Source organism: Silurus meridionalis, chromosome 24 (genome assembly GCF_014805685.1).
Source record: "Silurus meridionalis isolate SWU-2019-XX chromosome 24, ASM1480568v1, whole genome shotgun sequence".
NCBI lineage: Eukaryota > Metazoa > Chordata > Actinopteri > Siluriformes > Siluridae > Silurus > Silurus meridionalis.
In genome coordinates, this window is record NC_060907.1 from 19,498,947 (window position 1) to 19,514,554 (window position 15,608).

The 15,608-nt window shown below is 41.3% G+C and overlaps 2 protein-coding genes across 2 annotated transcripts in view; both read right to left on the bottom strand.

The window, feature by feature from the left end:
• Nucleotides 1–15,608, bottom strand: part of LOC124378518 (C-type mannose receptor 2-like) — a 95,569-nt gene that overhangs the window by 15,771 nt on the left and 64,190 nt on the right. The gene's annotated exons all lie outside the window — the stretch shown is intronic.
• The window catches only part of LOC124378517 (receptor tyrosine-protein kinase erbB-4-like), a 44,361-nt gene continuing 37,095 nt past the window's right edge, over nt 8,343–15,608 (bottom strand). The window contains exons 15-27 of the mRNA XM_046838218.1: nt 15,430–15,584; nt 14,712–14,756; nt 14,504–14,630; nt 14,245–14,367; nt 14,036–14,134; nt 13,236–13,421; nt 11,357–11,500; nt 11,199–11,277; nt 10,980–11,126; nt 10,523–10,620; nt 10,270–10,446; nt 9,895–10,159; nt 8,343–9,722 (exon numbers count right to left, since the gene is read on the bottom strand). Of these exons, the coding sequence (XP_046694174.1) occupies nt 8,998–9,722; nt 9,895–10,159; nt 10,270–10,446; nt 10,523–10,620; nt 10,980–11,126; nt 11,199–11,277; nt 11,357–11,500; nt 13,236–13,421; nt 14,036–14,134; nt 14,245–14,367; nt 14,504–14,630; nt 14,712–14,756; nt 15,430–15,584 (2,370 nt within the window). The 3' untranslated portion in view covers nt 8,343–8,997. The remainder of the gene's footprint in view (nt 9,723–9,894; nt 10,160–10,269; nt 10,447–10,522; nt 10,621–10,979; nt 11,127–11,198; nt 11,278–11,356; nt 11,501–13,235; nt 13,422–14,035; nt 14,135–14,244; nt 14,368–14,503; nt 14,631–14,711; nt 14,757–15,429; nt 15,585–15,608) is intronic.

Genomic DNA, 15,608 nt, shown 5'->3' on the forward strand with positions numbered 1-15,608 from the left:
CTTTTTCACCACTGGGGCTTCTTGCTCACCTCGTTTCCATTTTCATATTGGACTCTTTAAGCCATTATAATTTCCCTCCAGTTGCTCTGGTTTTATTTCTTTCTAGTGGACATTTAAGCCTTTCAATGTCTTCTTTCTGCCTTAGCAGGACAACAGCAGCGGTTGCAACACCATGAATCTGTGCTGGCTCAGCACGTCCAGTATACAGGCCAGAGCTCAGAGTTCCTGACTTAGTTAAAACAACAACTTTAGAGCTGTGCATGCCGCTTAGCCCATTGCTTCGCCAGACAGCCCAATGCCTGCTAAGATTTCCTAACCCAATGCTCACTAACATTTGAATTACAACCCTCCTCGTTTCCCACCAACCACTCACAAATCGCCTACATTATCACTCTTCTCTCTAGGAAAGCTCTGGAATGGGCAACTGCTTTTCAGGAAGTGCAGGTTGTTTGCTGTTTTAACTACATCACCTTCAGAAGGGTGTTCAAGCCATCGGTCAGCGGCACCAAATCCGCAAAAATAAATGACTTACCCTTTGACAAGGCAGCCGGAGTGTGGCTGAGAATGCTATCCAGTTGAGCGCACTCAAGTTATGCTTCCAGATTCATTAACCTACATTACAAATTAGCTCCTTGAGATATCCCCAGCACTTTTGAGTCGCTCATCAAGCTGACAACCTGCCTTGACATCGGGATCAGAGGATTGTCGCTGTAGGTGTGGACGAGATGTTCTGTCAATAGAGAGGTGAGAGTCACTGCTGCCTCCTGAACCCATGCAACTATGCAGTTCCATCCTCTTCTAACAGGAACGAGTCTGCCACTGCAAGGAGCATTGCTGCTTCTATTGTGGGAAAATTGGTCACTTCTCTGCCTGCCCAGAGCTCCAGGAAAACTTACGGAGCTGAGAGGAGGCTGTGACGGCTGTTTCTTTATCCTCCACCAATATGGCTTGTACTTAACGGTGGATAACTGGTGGAAGGTCAGTCACTCTCTCAAGGCTTTGCTGGATTTGAGTGTGACAAGGAAATTCTCTCAAGTTCTGATAAACAGGAAACTTTTACTTTGTGTGCAAAAGTGTGTATTATGTGAAAAGGGATGATCTGGATTATATGGGATACCATTTTGTCATGCCATGCCACTGTCTGGTAAAAACAGTGAAAGTATTGGTACAGTACAGTAATACTCCGAGCCTAAATATAATTAACAAATTAATAAATACTTAATAAAAGAAATACTAAAAATGTACAAAAATACTGATATATTATTCTAATTGATATAAAAACATTGAGACATTGTTTTTTCACATGGGAACCATTTGTTATGGTATCCATACACACACAGCAGCAACAGTGACACAACTGCCAAGAAATTATGAAAATGAAACAGATGCTTACCTCAGCAGCAAGCAAGATCATTTACATAAAACCAAACGTCTCAAAAAAATTTCTAAAACGTACACGATGAAAGAGCGTAAAAGCCAGAGTCCTCAGGTAGCAGCTACACGTCAGATTATGAACTTTTTCTTTTTAACTGTCTCCAGCACTGTAGGATTGATGTTAAAACCTCAAACCTAAGTGCTTTAACGTCTCTATTCAGAGTGAAATTTTATAAACATTCTCAGAGGTTTCTCAGCATTCTCTTGTTCCATCGAAAATGCAGGTGGTAAACAACTTTCAGGCCTGGCAGCTTGCCTGGACATCTTACCTACACATGGAATCAAATTACTTCCTAGAGCAAACCAGATGTTCTCAACAAACTGCCCGAAGCTTTAGCGCAATTCACACTCAAACAGAAGACTCAAAAAAGCAATCATGTGATGATCTCAGTATTGTGCTTGAGCTAAAACTTGGTGAAATGCCTATAATTCCATTTAGTTAATTTTATTGACTCATGATTTAAATTCTCAAAGAACAAAACACAAGGCTTTCAAATCAAACCATCTACAAATGCCTTTATTATAGTCAACTGTCCCGATGATTGACCGCTTGTCCTCAACAACACCAACCTCGTCCAGATGAGCAGATGTCGAATCAAAGACAGGAGGAATACATATTCCTAAAATGATCGATACTAGTAGCTGGAACAAAAGGTACAGCTCAAACCCTGGGAGTTTTTACTCATGTTCAAGGGCACTCCATTGTCTGTATGCAGATGTTGTCCCAGGTTTGTCACAAATAAATATAGTTGCTCTCTTGGGGTTGCAGACAAATCACTCATTAGTTTTCATTAGTTTTAAGAACTAATACAATTCTACCATGCTTTCAGTGTTACTTTTTGTCCAAAGTCTGGAACATAAGCAGAAATATATTAATGCAGTTCGTGACATCACTCAGATCCATTGAGGTCTCTTGAGACAACTGTGGTCTTAGCCAAGTAAGCAAAGTTGTCTGCTTTTGGCAGTTTTCTTGTTGTAAATGTGTTCTCCACACTGCAAGACACATCTTCATTAATTATTTGGAATGAAATATTTTAGAAACCATTTTTGAACTCCCAGCCAAGCAGTGTAGAAATAAAAAGCTTGTTTTTTACAAGTTTAATAAGATGCAAAAGCCTGCCATGTTCCACATTCAACATTTGTCTCAACAAAGTCTCTTCTCTGTTCTGGCACCGAGGTGGTGGAATGAACTTCCCCTAGATGTCCGTACAGCAGAGTCCTGATTATCTTTAAGCGACGACTGAAGACCTACCTCTTCCTGAAATACCTAAATTAGCACTTTCCAAGTCTGTAGAATTCGAGTTATATTTATATTAAGTTTGTAATCTTGCGTACCAGTGTAGATTTATTCATTACTAGAGATTTAAAGCACTTTTGTACGTCGCTCTGGATAAGGGCGTCTGCTAAATGCCGCAAATGTAAATGTAAATGTAGATTTGTCCTAAAATTCCCTCATTTTGTAAAAATATTTGCTTTCGTTTTTTGTCTTGCTTTTACAAATTTTGTGTTGGATCAGAAGTTTGCTTGGTTTGGTAAAAACCAAAGTAAAAGTGGTTCTTTTTGACGTTTTGTATTCTTTCTGCTTTTGTGTTGGTATTTCAACGCTGAATTATTAAAATCCAAATCCTTTATTTTAGATCTTGGACCAAAGTCCACCAGAAGTGTCACCTTTTGGACCTAACATTGGTTAGGTAACATAGGAAGCCTGCTAGTTCATGAAAGCGTTAATGGGCAGCGGGTTTATTGTACCAATTTAGACATCATTTTAAATGGGTGTACTAAAGTTTAGCTAAAAATGCAAATTCTGTTGTCATGTTTTATAGAATTAAGATTAAAAAAGGGTTACACTATCCCTAAATACTGTCCGTATTCTGTTTGTGTCTTGTGATGAGGGTTGTGAGCCGGCTCTGTGATGAATTGCCAGTTTTGTGCTTCAGCCAGCACAATAAAGCATAAAGCCCTGGACGTGAAGGTCCAACTGAATTCCTTCTGCGGTTAGCAAGGACATGCACCATTACCTTCTCCTTTCTGCAGGATATTTTATGTCCCTTTAAATGAGAGAAAATGGGCAGTATTCCTGCAAGGTAATGGCTTCACATCATTTACACATGGGCACACTCCGCCGGGACGCCGACATCACGTGGGACAATTTGCAACATTTCTCAGACCTCGGTATGCTATATCTCCAGCTTCATTTACGCTTACAGTAACTCACTGGTTCAGCTAGTTTTTTTTTTTTGCTTGCTCTATTCTCTTCCTCTCACAGCTGGCATTTCTGAAGAGATTCTCATTTATTACAGGTCACAGATGTTAAAGCGGTGATTTAAAAAGACAGAGACTCACGGCGGTCTCATCAGCACCCAGCAGCAAGTCTTCCCCTGGTCTTAAGTCATACACTTACCCCATTTTTTATCGCATGACAGAACCTCACACTGGTGGGCCTCTTTCATTTATGTTGAGTCAGCTGGATCTCTTTAAAGCACAGCTGAAAACAGTTCTGACATGAAAGTACCATGGAATACTGGCAAAATGCTACACTATTATGTAATAAAATAGTGACTTTCTGAACATTTATACTGTACAAACATGTATGGCATTTGTCAAATCCTCTTATTCAAGGCACTTATTTATATAAATAAGCAGTTGACCAGCATCTTACCAACTGAGCCACCACTCCACTACCACAACAATGCTTGTTAGTCATCATTTAGCATAACAGGTCAGAGTGGTAGACTAGCGGCTAGATGATGTGGAGATAAGAATTATGGATATTCCGAACTTTGAAAAGTGTCCCGTTTAGCAAAGCTTTTTTACAAAAAGTTTAAGTACGATATCAAACTAAATTTAGTCGTTAGCCAATGATTACCAATATCTGTCGAGTGGCTTTGCCATGTAATGGGTTGATAAATCCTTGATTCCTGTTGTTGTAGGTCAAATTTGAAGTACCCAACCTTAAATGGATTATTATTCCATTAACAGCATGCCCCAAAGTGTTTGATTACACTTATCCCACAGCAGCTTGTCCATGCTAACAAACTTAAACATATTAGCATTGAGACACCTGACTTTTTCATCCAAAATCAGAGGCACACAATTGTATAGAATGGCTTTGGGTGTGGGAGCATGAAATGTTCCCTTCACTTGACCTAGGAGACCCAAACCTGTTCCAGCATGACAATGCCCCTGTGCACAAGGCCAGCTCTATAAAGATATGGTTTGGAGTGGAAGATCTCCTGCTAGAGAGTTCTGACCTCAACCCTATTGAACACCTTTGGGATGAATGGGAACACCGACTGCACCCCAGGCCTCCTCACCTAACCTCACCTGATTTTACTAACACCCTTGTGGCTGAACAAATCTCTATAACCTTACCATTCTACAGAACATCTTCCCAGAAGAATGGAGGTTATACATAGGGATGATCTTATGGTCAGGTTGGTGTTAACAGATTGAAAGTACACTACATGGAAAAAAATGTACTGAGCTGCTAATTCCTCTGTCATTTAAGAAAACAGTCACAGCAATGCAGGCATTATGATTTATTAAATGAATTGAGATAATAAAAAAGCGTTTATTTATTTTTAAAATTCGTAATGTGTGGATGCAAAAACCTTTCATTTGATTGGCCAAGCGAAACCAATGCACATTTAGTTTTTCGGTGTAGGTCGTTCGCCCTTTATTTGTTGCACTTTGTGTTCCTGTGAAATATGCTTCGGGTGCATTGACGGTGCCAGTCGCCTTTGATTGAGGAGGTGTGAAGCACCTTATTAACTTCCCCATTGCCATTCGAATACAGTCGCCGTCTGGCCTTTCGAACGGAGGCGAGAGAACGAGCTTGTTTACCGTATATGCGGTCGGTAGGTCGTCACGCTAACGCTAAGCCTACCATCATTATAACTATAATCATCATCATCATCATCATCAAGAGAGGTTAAAAAAAAATTGAGTAACGGGTCGATGAGCACCCAAATATCACATTTTTACCGTTAGGATCACGCAACTTCATTTTTCAAGACAATTAGACCCTGAGGAAATCAATGTCTTATTGCTGTGTTCATTATTCAGGCCAGTGAACACCGATCTAAATGGGACGGAGAGAAGTCAGAGTGAGCGGGCGCCATCACCATCTCATTTCCATTTCCACTGACGTCCTGGACAAAGAGGAAAGAAACAGCAAATAGCGTTGACACTAATGACATAACGTGAATTCCTGTATATATCAGGCGACAATTCCAATTGCGTCATACACACTGGTGTCTTATATTTACAAACCATTGCTTTCCAGAAGGAGTCCAATGTTTCAGGTTATTTCATTGTTGTTGTTTTTTTAATTTGTTGGATTTTGAATTCTGATTCGGCACAAGCGGTCGATTCGATTTCAACCAAAGTGGTAATAAAAACCTCTGGATGTGTTGTTAGCGTTTGTATGCTGCACATCTTCCCAGACAAATGTGTGTCTCTTTGTCTGCGGAATCGACATTATCCATCATCTCAGTGCTCCTGATGATCCACAAGGACACCCATTACACACATCAGCAAATTCTGGAGGACACTCTAGGGTTTGTCTTTGACAGAAAATGTGGATAGTTTTGGGAAAAGGTTCCTACCAGTTGCTTAGTGACCTCAGGAAAGAAATCAAATATTTAGATTTTTTGTATTTTTTCTGACAGGATTGCGCTTTTCTTCAATAAGCCACTTCATGGATTTGTAGTGGGAGTGAATTCAAACCAGAATACTCAGGTTCTGGACAGACAATCAATACACACTGATTACAATAATCGTCACATTTGTGATGTTCGTTATCTGGCTCGTTTAAAGAAAGGTGAGAGTGTTTCGCTCATTTATACTCTTTGTGATGGTGACAAAGCCGGACAATAAGCATATAATTACCAAATACAACTATGTGTAAATAAAAATTAAAAAATAAAAAATAAAAAAAATAAATTGGTTTAATTACTTCAGTGTTTAACAAAGAAGAAAATATGTATCAAATAGAAATGATGTATGAGGACCAAACAGAAAAAAACGAAAGAAGAAAAAACTTTTCTTGGAAAAAATATGTTTATAAAATACATATGGAAGGAGTCTCCAGTGTCGGTGCTGAATTCCAGTCAGAGGTCAGACTGCAACTGAAGATGGATCCTGTGTAGCATAAAGATTTATTCACTTGCAATTGCAAGGCTTTATTACCAATGGAGTCTTTCGCGTGGAAACAATTCATACGGCGGATGAAAAAGCACAAGCGGGGGATTTGTAAGATGGATCGTTCTAGCGGAAAATACAAGAAAATCACTTTTCAGCCCTCACCTCCTGCAAATGACCCAGAATGACCAATGTAACACGATCTGCAATTGAAATGTAAGATTCGGTCGTATATATTATTTCGCCAAACTATCCATGATACAGTCGAATACGAGATCCAGAAGGGGTGTTTATAATTATACAAGCTATTATAGCTGTTTTTTGAGACAAATATCTTCCACTCTCGACTCTCCCTCCACCCAAATGTCACCACTCAATTAATTAAATGCTACTCGCTGTGGAATTTACACAAACCTATCGGACTGATCCTATGTCTGGGGGCTCGGAAATGAAGGGAAACACAACAGAAATATCAGATGACCTTTAATTTTAGAATTCTGTTTCATTTTTCTTGTTCGGAAAACCAATTTGTGCTACAAATTCCTAGTCAATATGATGTATTATAGGGGGTTTTACTGTTATATAATTGATTTCCTGTACTCAAATGTGTATTTATTATTTTGTGTATAGGCAATTTCAAATGAACAAGTACCGTGTCTTGAAGAGGGGCAGAGTCTATCTGTCTATCTATCTATAGACATGTGAACCAAAGTAAAAAATTAGATTCCAAACTCGATAACTTTCCCACATTTCTTTTATTTGTTTATAAACATCCTAAAAGAAAAAAATCCCCAGTTATTGTGTCTCATCACAACAAATTCTGAACGCACTGCATTAAATGCGCACAAATATTTGCATCGCTGTATATCACTGTCAGGGTTTGAACGTTTTAGAAACTAACTAGCCTACAGTACATCTCTGTAAATCTCTGATTTGATTGGTTACTTGATGCTGATAAAGCAGATTGTACTGAAGAATAACTTGGATGTGTATAACACTGTACAGCAGAGCAGCTTCAAGAATATTAGATCTGGAGCAGATTTGGATATCTTCCAGTGGGAAATTTCACGCATCGAATGCTAGCACCGCTAACGAAAAGAAGCTTGCTAGCAAAGAGACGATCTATCTTTCGATCCATAGACCCTATTAGCACTTCTGGTGGGAAAAATAGAACCACCATAAGAGGTGTTGTACTGTAGAGCTTGGAATTAGCATTGTTTATCCAAATAGGGGGATCATTATAAAATGACAAGCTACGCTAACACTGAGTACTGAGTTTATCAATGAACCATTTGGGTAAGATTGTGCACGCAGTACGGCTTAATATTCAATAGATTCTTATGAGAGTGAGGAAAATGATCTAGCCGAACAGCAGGAAATTCATTTTTCTATCTTATTTTCTACTAAGCCCGAGGGAGTCTGTATCTCTGTGCTGTCAAATGGACTTAATCTGCCTTAAAATGTCATCTGATATTACACTAATCTCATTTCAACAGCTTCCTTTTTACATCCTGCCACCACGAGAGCGCTGAGACGATATACATTTTTCCTTAGCATTCATTGCGATTAAAGACCGTAGTCATGCCTTCATCCGGATCTTAAAGAGAACATGAGGAGACCCCTTGCAAATGCCTGATCGATTCACGAGGCTATGCTGGGTGTCCGAACACACACTGGTAAACCCAGTAGAAGGTTTTTAACCCAATCAATACAGGCGGTACGGAGCATTTCATTTTGAAACCGTAATCATTTTTATTGTGTAGTAATCATAATCCAAAAATATACATCGTAAAAGACACTGTGCCAGTCCACAACCAGGAATAATACAGCAGGTTCAACATAGATGTACAAGACTGCGAGGGGAAACAATTTCATTGTTATCCGTTTTTCAAAACGCCAGCGGGGAAACCTTCGCGGGTCTGCCTCGGAGATGTCTTGCGCGCTGCATTTTTTTTTATTAAATAACATCCACGAGTGAGTCAGAGAGGATTAAACCAGCCTCTTGATTAAGGCTTTGCCGTCTCAGAACAGCACACATGTTCACACGGAGGAGGAAAAATAGATGTGCAAGTACTTTTATTACTTTTTATTATATAAACAATCAGGTGCCTTCACTTTTTCTAAAAATATATTATAAAAGCCTCCTGTATCTTCCCGAATTTACAAAGGATATGCGTATACTACACACACACACACACACAAACACACACAATGATGCAGAGTTATAAAAGTCTGAAAGGTGCAGTTTGTTTTCTCTCAGTTCGGCTATACGTATATACATACACAGTATACAGTATGATGCTGAGGAAACCTCTCGTAAAGATCCAGCAGAAGGGTTGCAAGATGTGCTGAAGATGAAAATGATGTCTTCAACGTGCTGGTAGAAGAAGCAGTCGCTGAGAAACCAGTGTGGTCGTGATGTTACACTACAGTGTTTCTGTGCCTATACGGTGGAGGAGGCAGAAACGTTCCTGGTTTCAGACTGGACTCGGGCAGGTTCTCTGGGTTCTCACTGCCGTTCTGCTTGTAGATGAAACTGTTCCTGCAGACCAGCAAGGGATCTGGAGGGTGCGGTGGAATGCTGGCTGGAAGGTTTTGATGTCGCTTTTCTGGATTGTTTGTTGGAAAGGACTTCTTATTTGTTCCAGAGTGAGCTGTTTGTGTTGTGCCGCTTTGATGGACCGCATGGCCTGGTAGAACACTAGTGGTACTTTTAACGCCATCGTGCTGATGCAAGGTGCGAGCAGGACCAGGAGATCCAGGTTGGATTTGATGGCTGATGTGGCACATTTGTCCTGTTACTGAAGGTAGGACACACATAGTGGAATGATCATGACCCGAATGGAAATGGTGACCGTTTTGACTCATTGGTCCACTGTGAGGGGGCTGAACTGGTGGGAGTGTAAAGTGAACATTTTTTACATGGATGTTTGTAGTCCTGCTTGTTGTTCTGGTCAGCCCAGGAAGAGACACCATGCTTTTCTTCAGTGTCTCCTGAATCATCTCGTCTTTTCTGTGGCCGAGAATAGTGTTCTCGTCCTCAAGCTTGAGTTGTCCGTCAGGGTTGCCATGGTAACCTGGGTTATCCAGTGCATGAACCTCTCGGTTTTTCTGGTGGATGATGAAAGGATTCTCCTCAATAGGGTCTGGAGTTTAGAAAAAAACAGCATTTTTAATATGATATCTCAAAGATTCAGTCAAGAATGAAAGTGAGGGAGCTGGCAATGCTTTCAATTTATTCACCGACATAACACAAGGATCTGTAAAAGATCATTCATATGGCATGAAACATTGGACTACTGCAGTAGAAGAGGTTACCTGAGGAACTCTTGTCGTTCCTGGCAGCCACACATCGATCCTCGTCAGGACTTCGCCTCTGTGCTCTGTCTTTCAGGAATGCAGCGGGATCTGCACTGTAGCGCCGACAGCTGCTGTCCTCTGTCGCAGTGGCAGTGCTGAGATTCTTCTTCAGCTTTCCATGGCAGAGCTGCTCCTCTTTTGCAGATTTTGCAGGGAACAACAGTTCACCAGATGCCGTGGCTGCCTCACAACCCTGTGCTTCTAACGTCGCATAACTCGGTGCCTGTATGTCATTCAACATGCGATGGAAGTCCAGAAAAAAAGAAAACTATTAATCTTGGGTCTGATTATTATCTAAGGAGGTGCCATATAATAAGGTACTAACAGCCTCACCTGATTGGATTTGAGATTAGGGCCGGATGGATGGGAGGAAACATTGGATAGATCTTTAAGTTTTTGAGGACCCAAGTACTCCTCAGCATCCATCATATCTCCAGGTTCGTCATCATCCAAGAGACTGTGGAGGAATTTACTGTGCGTGGGACTAGGCAGCTTTAGGCAGTCATCCCCCTGAAACAAAAGGTAATCTTGATACTTTCTAGTGTCAGATCTAAGAGGTGAAAAATTTATTTTTTCTGCTACTAACCTGAATGACCAGGTACCTCTGAGGGTCTCTTGCCATCTTGCAGAATTCTGTAGCAAGCTCTTTAAACCTGGGCCGACTGTCAGCATCGATCATCCAGCCTTGAGCGAGGACGAAAGGATCATTAACGAGGCACAAAAAAACTCCCGAAGCAGCTCCTTTTAGCAGGAAATGAATCAATGCAGCGTAAATAAATGGAAAATTCTCTTTTACTTGCTGATAGAATCATTTAATCCCTGTCGAGCATTTGCATGTTTCCACTTCACACCGAGTTAATTCCCTTTCTAAAGCTCATACGACAACCCTAATTACTCATCTTTATCAATATGCTGCAAGGTGCTTATTAATGGTATTGGGTTAGGCTTATAAAATCATGTAATTTGATATAATTAGATATAAATAGTTAGATATAAGGCATTCGGATTTGAACACATTGTAAAAAAAAGAGTTGAGAACTTACACTTGACCATGACCATGTAGACCTCTATTGTGCATATCGGAGGTTGAGCCAGACGTTCTCCCTTTTCCAAAATATCCGGGATCTCGCGATTGGGAATGCCGTCGTACGGCTTACCTCCAAAAGTCATCAGCTCCCAGACGGTCACTCCTGATTAATCAATATTATAATTGCCCACTCAGAAAGAGCTTGTATGCGATTCAAAACACTGAGGTTCCTTACCATAACTCCAAACGTCACTCTGGTGTGTGAACTTTTTGTAGTGAATACACTCCAGCGCCATCCAACTGATGTGAAATGTCTGCAGATGAACAGAAGAAGAAATAAGCTCATTTTTAAGTATAAATAATGTCCCTGTGGCTTGATGGAGACCTTCTAACCTTGTCTTCGTCTTCACTGTCTGCACCCAGAAGCTGAGCAAGCCCATAGTCGGTGATCTTGACGTGGTTTGGAGATTTCACCATGATATTACGAGCAGACAGATTCCTATGGACCAGCTTTCTTTCCTCCAAGTACATCATACCCTGAAAAATATTTATTCCCAGGTTATGTCTTTTTTACTTTTCTTACAAATATATTCTTTTAATGGAGTACCTCAAGGTTCGGTATTAAGCCCTGCAATAATTTTATTCGGTCACTAAAAACTTGTGTGATATCCAATCAGGCAGCGAGGGTATCATGCACTGGGCATAATGGAGCGAAGTGTAACCTGATCAAAATCATCTGTTTAGCCTAGCAGCCATCCTTTTTTTTTCATGGCCCCATATGTCGTATTTTGCGCAGAGTGCATTGCTGCAAAACCAGTCAGTATGGCTTGTGAGTGAGGGCATTAATAGTCAAAGAAAACTTCTTCCTGTACCCTAAATGTACTGCGCTGCAGCATTTTATTGCGATAGAGAAAACTGAATTTATGTCACACGATATAAAGAAAAGAGAAGGAGGTTGAAGGAGAGCAAATAAGAAGTGACATGAAGGTTCTTCTCATTGTGGTCAAGAAGGTCATAAATCAGTCACAATGTCAGTGGTTGCATGGATACACCAGGCTGCCAGGGTTTTCTTGACAGCTTTATTGAGTGCTTTAATTTACTAACTGGGCAAGTGGAATGAGGAAAGGAAACACATTTCAGCACACCATAGCGCTGTTTTACCCATTTAAAATGTACTTCCACAGTTAATTAGATCATCAATAATCTGTTATGCAATGAAATGGCACCACAGCCTGGCAGATGAGAAAGGCCAGGATTTCTGATTCAGCTGGAGATACTGGAGAATCCTCCCTGCTCATACATCATGCTTGCAGTACCAGAAACCCGTTTATTATTCCTCCATGTGGCACGCAACATCTTTAAATGAGGATCTGCTACCAATCAGGCTGCGGTGTGACCGCGACAACCTCCAACAGCAGGGACGTGTCGCAGGTGGCCGCATGATTGATAGAAGTCATTAAGTCGGTGTCCGAACCTCTTTGTGATGAAGAGCCGTAGTGTGTCTCTTCTACTCAAGCCATCAGTTCGAGGCAGACAGGTGACTTGACAGTGATGCAGGCAAGTGAGGTGGAGAAAGTGAAAGTTGTGGCAAAAAAAAGCTCTCAAGTACGTCAGGGAGTCGGACATTGCTTAAAATACACTAAATGGTTAACTGTTTGACCTATATGCATATTGTAATATAAGCTGATAGGCATTTTTCACACTAATGCACTCAAGGTGCCAGAAAGCAAGGCCGTGTCTTTCAAGGGTCAAAACTGAGCAGGGGACAAGAGATTACTGAAATGGGCAGGGATTTCTGTTTCCACTGGTTGAGAAGCTGCATATGACTGTTGATTAAAGAAAAAAAACTGGACACTCTCACAGGAGATTCTTATAGAACACTTTAGGAGACACCTACAGGACACTCTTATATGTGACTCTTATGGGAAATGCTCATACAGGAGATACCTAAAGCACACATGTACAGGACACTTTTCCTGAAAACACCCCCAGGACACTATAATAGGACTCTCTTACACAAGACTCTTATAGGAGACACCTACAGGACACTCATATGTGACTCTTATGGGACATGCTTATAGGAGTTTCTTTCTGGGACTTTTTTTTACAGGAGAATCATACAGGAGACTCTTACAGGGAACTCTTACTGAGGACGTGTACCAGGACACACTAACTTGACACTCTTGCAGGAGACTCTTCTGGAAAAGTTTTACAGGGGATTCTTATGGGAAATTCTTAATGGGGACTCTTACTCTTAGCAGGACACTGTTACCTTGGCTATCTGAACACACCAGTTGAGCAGCAGCTGAGAGCCAACACTGTCCTTGTGCTCACGGACATAGTCCAGCAGACAGCCGTGGGGCAGGAACTGAGTCACCAGCTGCACGTCGGGGCTCACACACAACCCGAGCAGACGCAGCAGGTGTGGATGATCCATGCTGGACATCATTACAGCCTCCTAAGGGGGAGACACAAAAAACAAAACACGACCTTGTAATAGAACGCCGTGAAGAATAGATGAAGCTTTCGTGATTATTCTAGCATTCACCTGACAACCATGCAATGCTGTTAATAGATGCCCCCCTCCCCCCTCTTTATTTAATCCTGAATGGATCGAAAAGGCTGTGCATTAATGCCGGCCTTGAAGAAAAGTAAGAACAGGCAAAGAATGAAGAGTCTTTCAGGGGGGAAAAAAAAAGAAGAAGAAGGAGAGAGGGCATCAATATCCGTCCTCTCAAATCCCAGACTAAACATTATCCATGAAGCCTTAAAGAGTGAAAGAAAGAGATGGAAAAAAAATAATGAGAAAGTGTGTCTAGTGCTCCATCGCCTCTCAGAAGAGGTGACCGCCATTAGTGAGAGTGACCCTCAGCATGTACTCGCCTTTGTGCATCGGTGTGTGTGTGTGTGTGTGTGTGTGTGCGCACACACTGCTGCACTTATTTAGAGAGCGTGTGCATGAATATAGTAATAACGCTGAAACATTATTCATATATTAACTGTATTAAACCGAATATCCCGGCGTACGTTTACAGAGATTCAGGTACGGAAAAGAACGTCGATGTGACTCACGTCAAGAAATTTACCCCTGGCTTTCTGTCTTGTAGTTTCACTGAGTTCTTTTATAGCCACTGGGATTTTTACACTCTCACCTTCTGGTATCCAGATGCCCTGATTTAAAAAGAATAAAATAAATATTGTTTTTTTTAAATAATTGTATAAAGTACAGTTTGTAAATTTAATATATAACGCTAATCTCTTTTTCGTTATCACTCGATTACCTTGTAGACGCTACCGTAGGTTCCGGATCCCAGGATTTTGACGCTCTTGAGTTCGGTTTCTTTCAGCAGACGCAGCTGAGCCTGATGCATTGTAGTTCCACTGGATGTAAGAGGCTCCAAGAGCTGATCAGCACACAGATCTCAGACCAGTTATTACAGTAATACGTTCACATACACTATATATACCTAAACACACACACACACACACACACACACACACACACACACACACAGCAGATCCCATATCAGTTCTTCGTACCTCCGACTCCATGAAGCGGCGTAGCACTCTCTTCTTCTTGATGCTCCTGCTTCTGAAGTAAACGGCGAAACCGAGCGCCACGATCACGATCATCATCCCGAACACTCCGGTTGCAATCAGAGGAGTCCTGCAATGAAAAAAACATTTAGGCAGCCAAGAATGTCAACCAAAAAAAAAAAGAACATGCATGAACAAGTTTTATTGTTACCTGTCCATCATTCCGAGGCAGTCCTTAATCCGAGGTCCGGTGCACCTAAAATCGACGTGTGAATCTTATCAGTAGCAGTAGTACACAATTACGATTCTCCATTCTTATTCAAGTTTATTTCATATATAAAAAAACGATCACAGAGAAATGTCGACAGTGCACAATGTCCCTGGTTTGAACATGTCCCCGGAATGCACTTGTAGCCGAAGAGTACAATGTCTCAGCTGGACTCCTCGCAGTGACACTGCGCTCTAATGGACAATTTGCTCCCAATTAAAATCCTTTCTATTAAAGCCGCAAACTCGGAGGCAGGTTCGGATTCGCCGCCGGGTGCCGAGAATAATAACCACAATCCACAGCGGTTTGTACGTTTAATACAATGTGATTTAGAGATTTAATTCTGCGCCAGATTCAGTGTGGTGTACAAGTTTATTGGCGGAAAATCTCTCTCTCTCTCACACACACACACACACACACACACACACACACACTCTGAGTGTGCAGACTTATCGCTATTAAACTCAGGCTGCTGCTGCATTACGAGGAAATGATGTCATCATGAGTAAGGGATCTAATTCCTGATGGTTCATTATAGTGCGCTGTGTTTGTCTTTTTTTTTCTTTTTTTTTTCTAGCAGCCATTGTGGGTTGGAGCACTTAGGCTGTGTGCATTCATCAGAAATGAACCCACACACACACACACACACACACACACATACCCCCGGGTGCAATGGGCATGGCAGGGTCTACACTCGTTGTTGCTGTGGGCGTATTTGAAGATGAAGCTGTCGGCATCCTGCAGCCCATCAGGACATTTCTCCACGCAGCTGGGCCCGTCTTTTACGTGGGCACACTTCATACAATGATCTGCACCCTGAAGTGGAGATAGAAAGAGAGA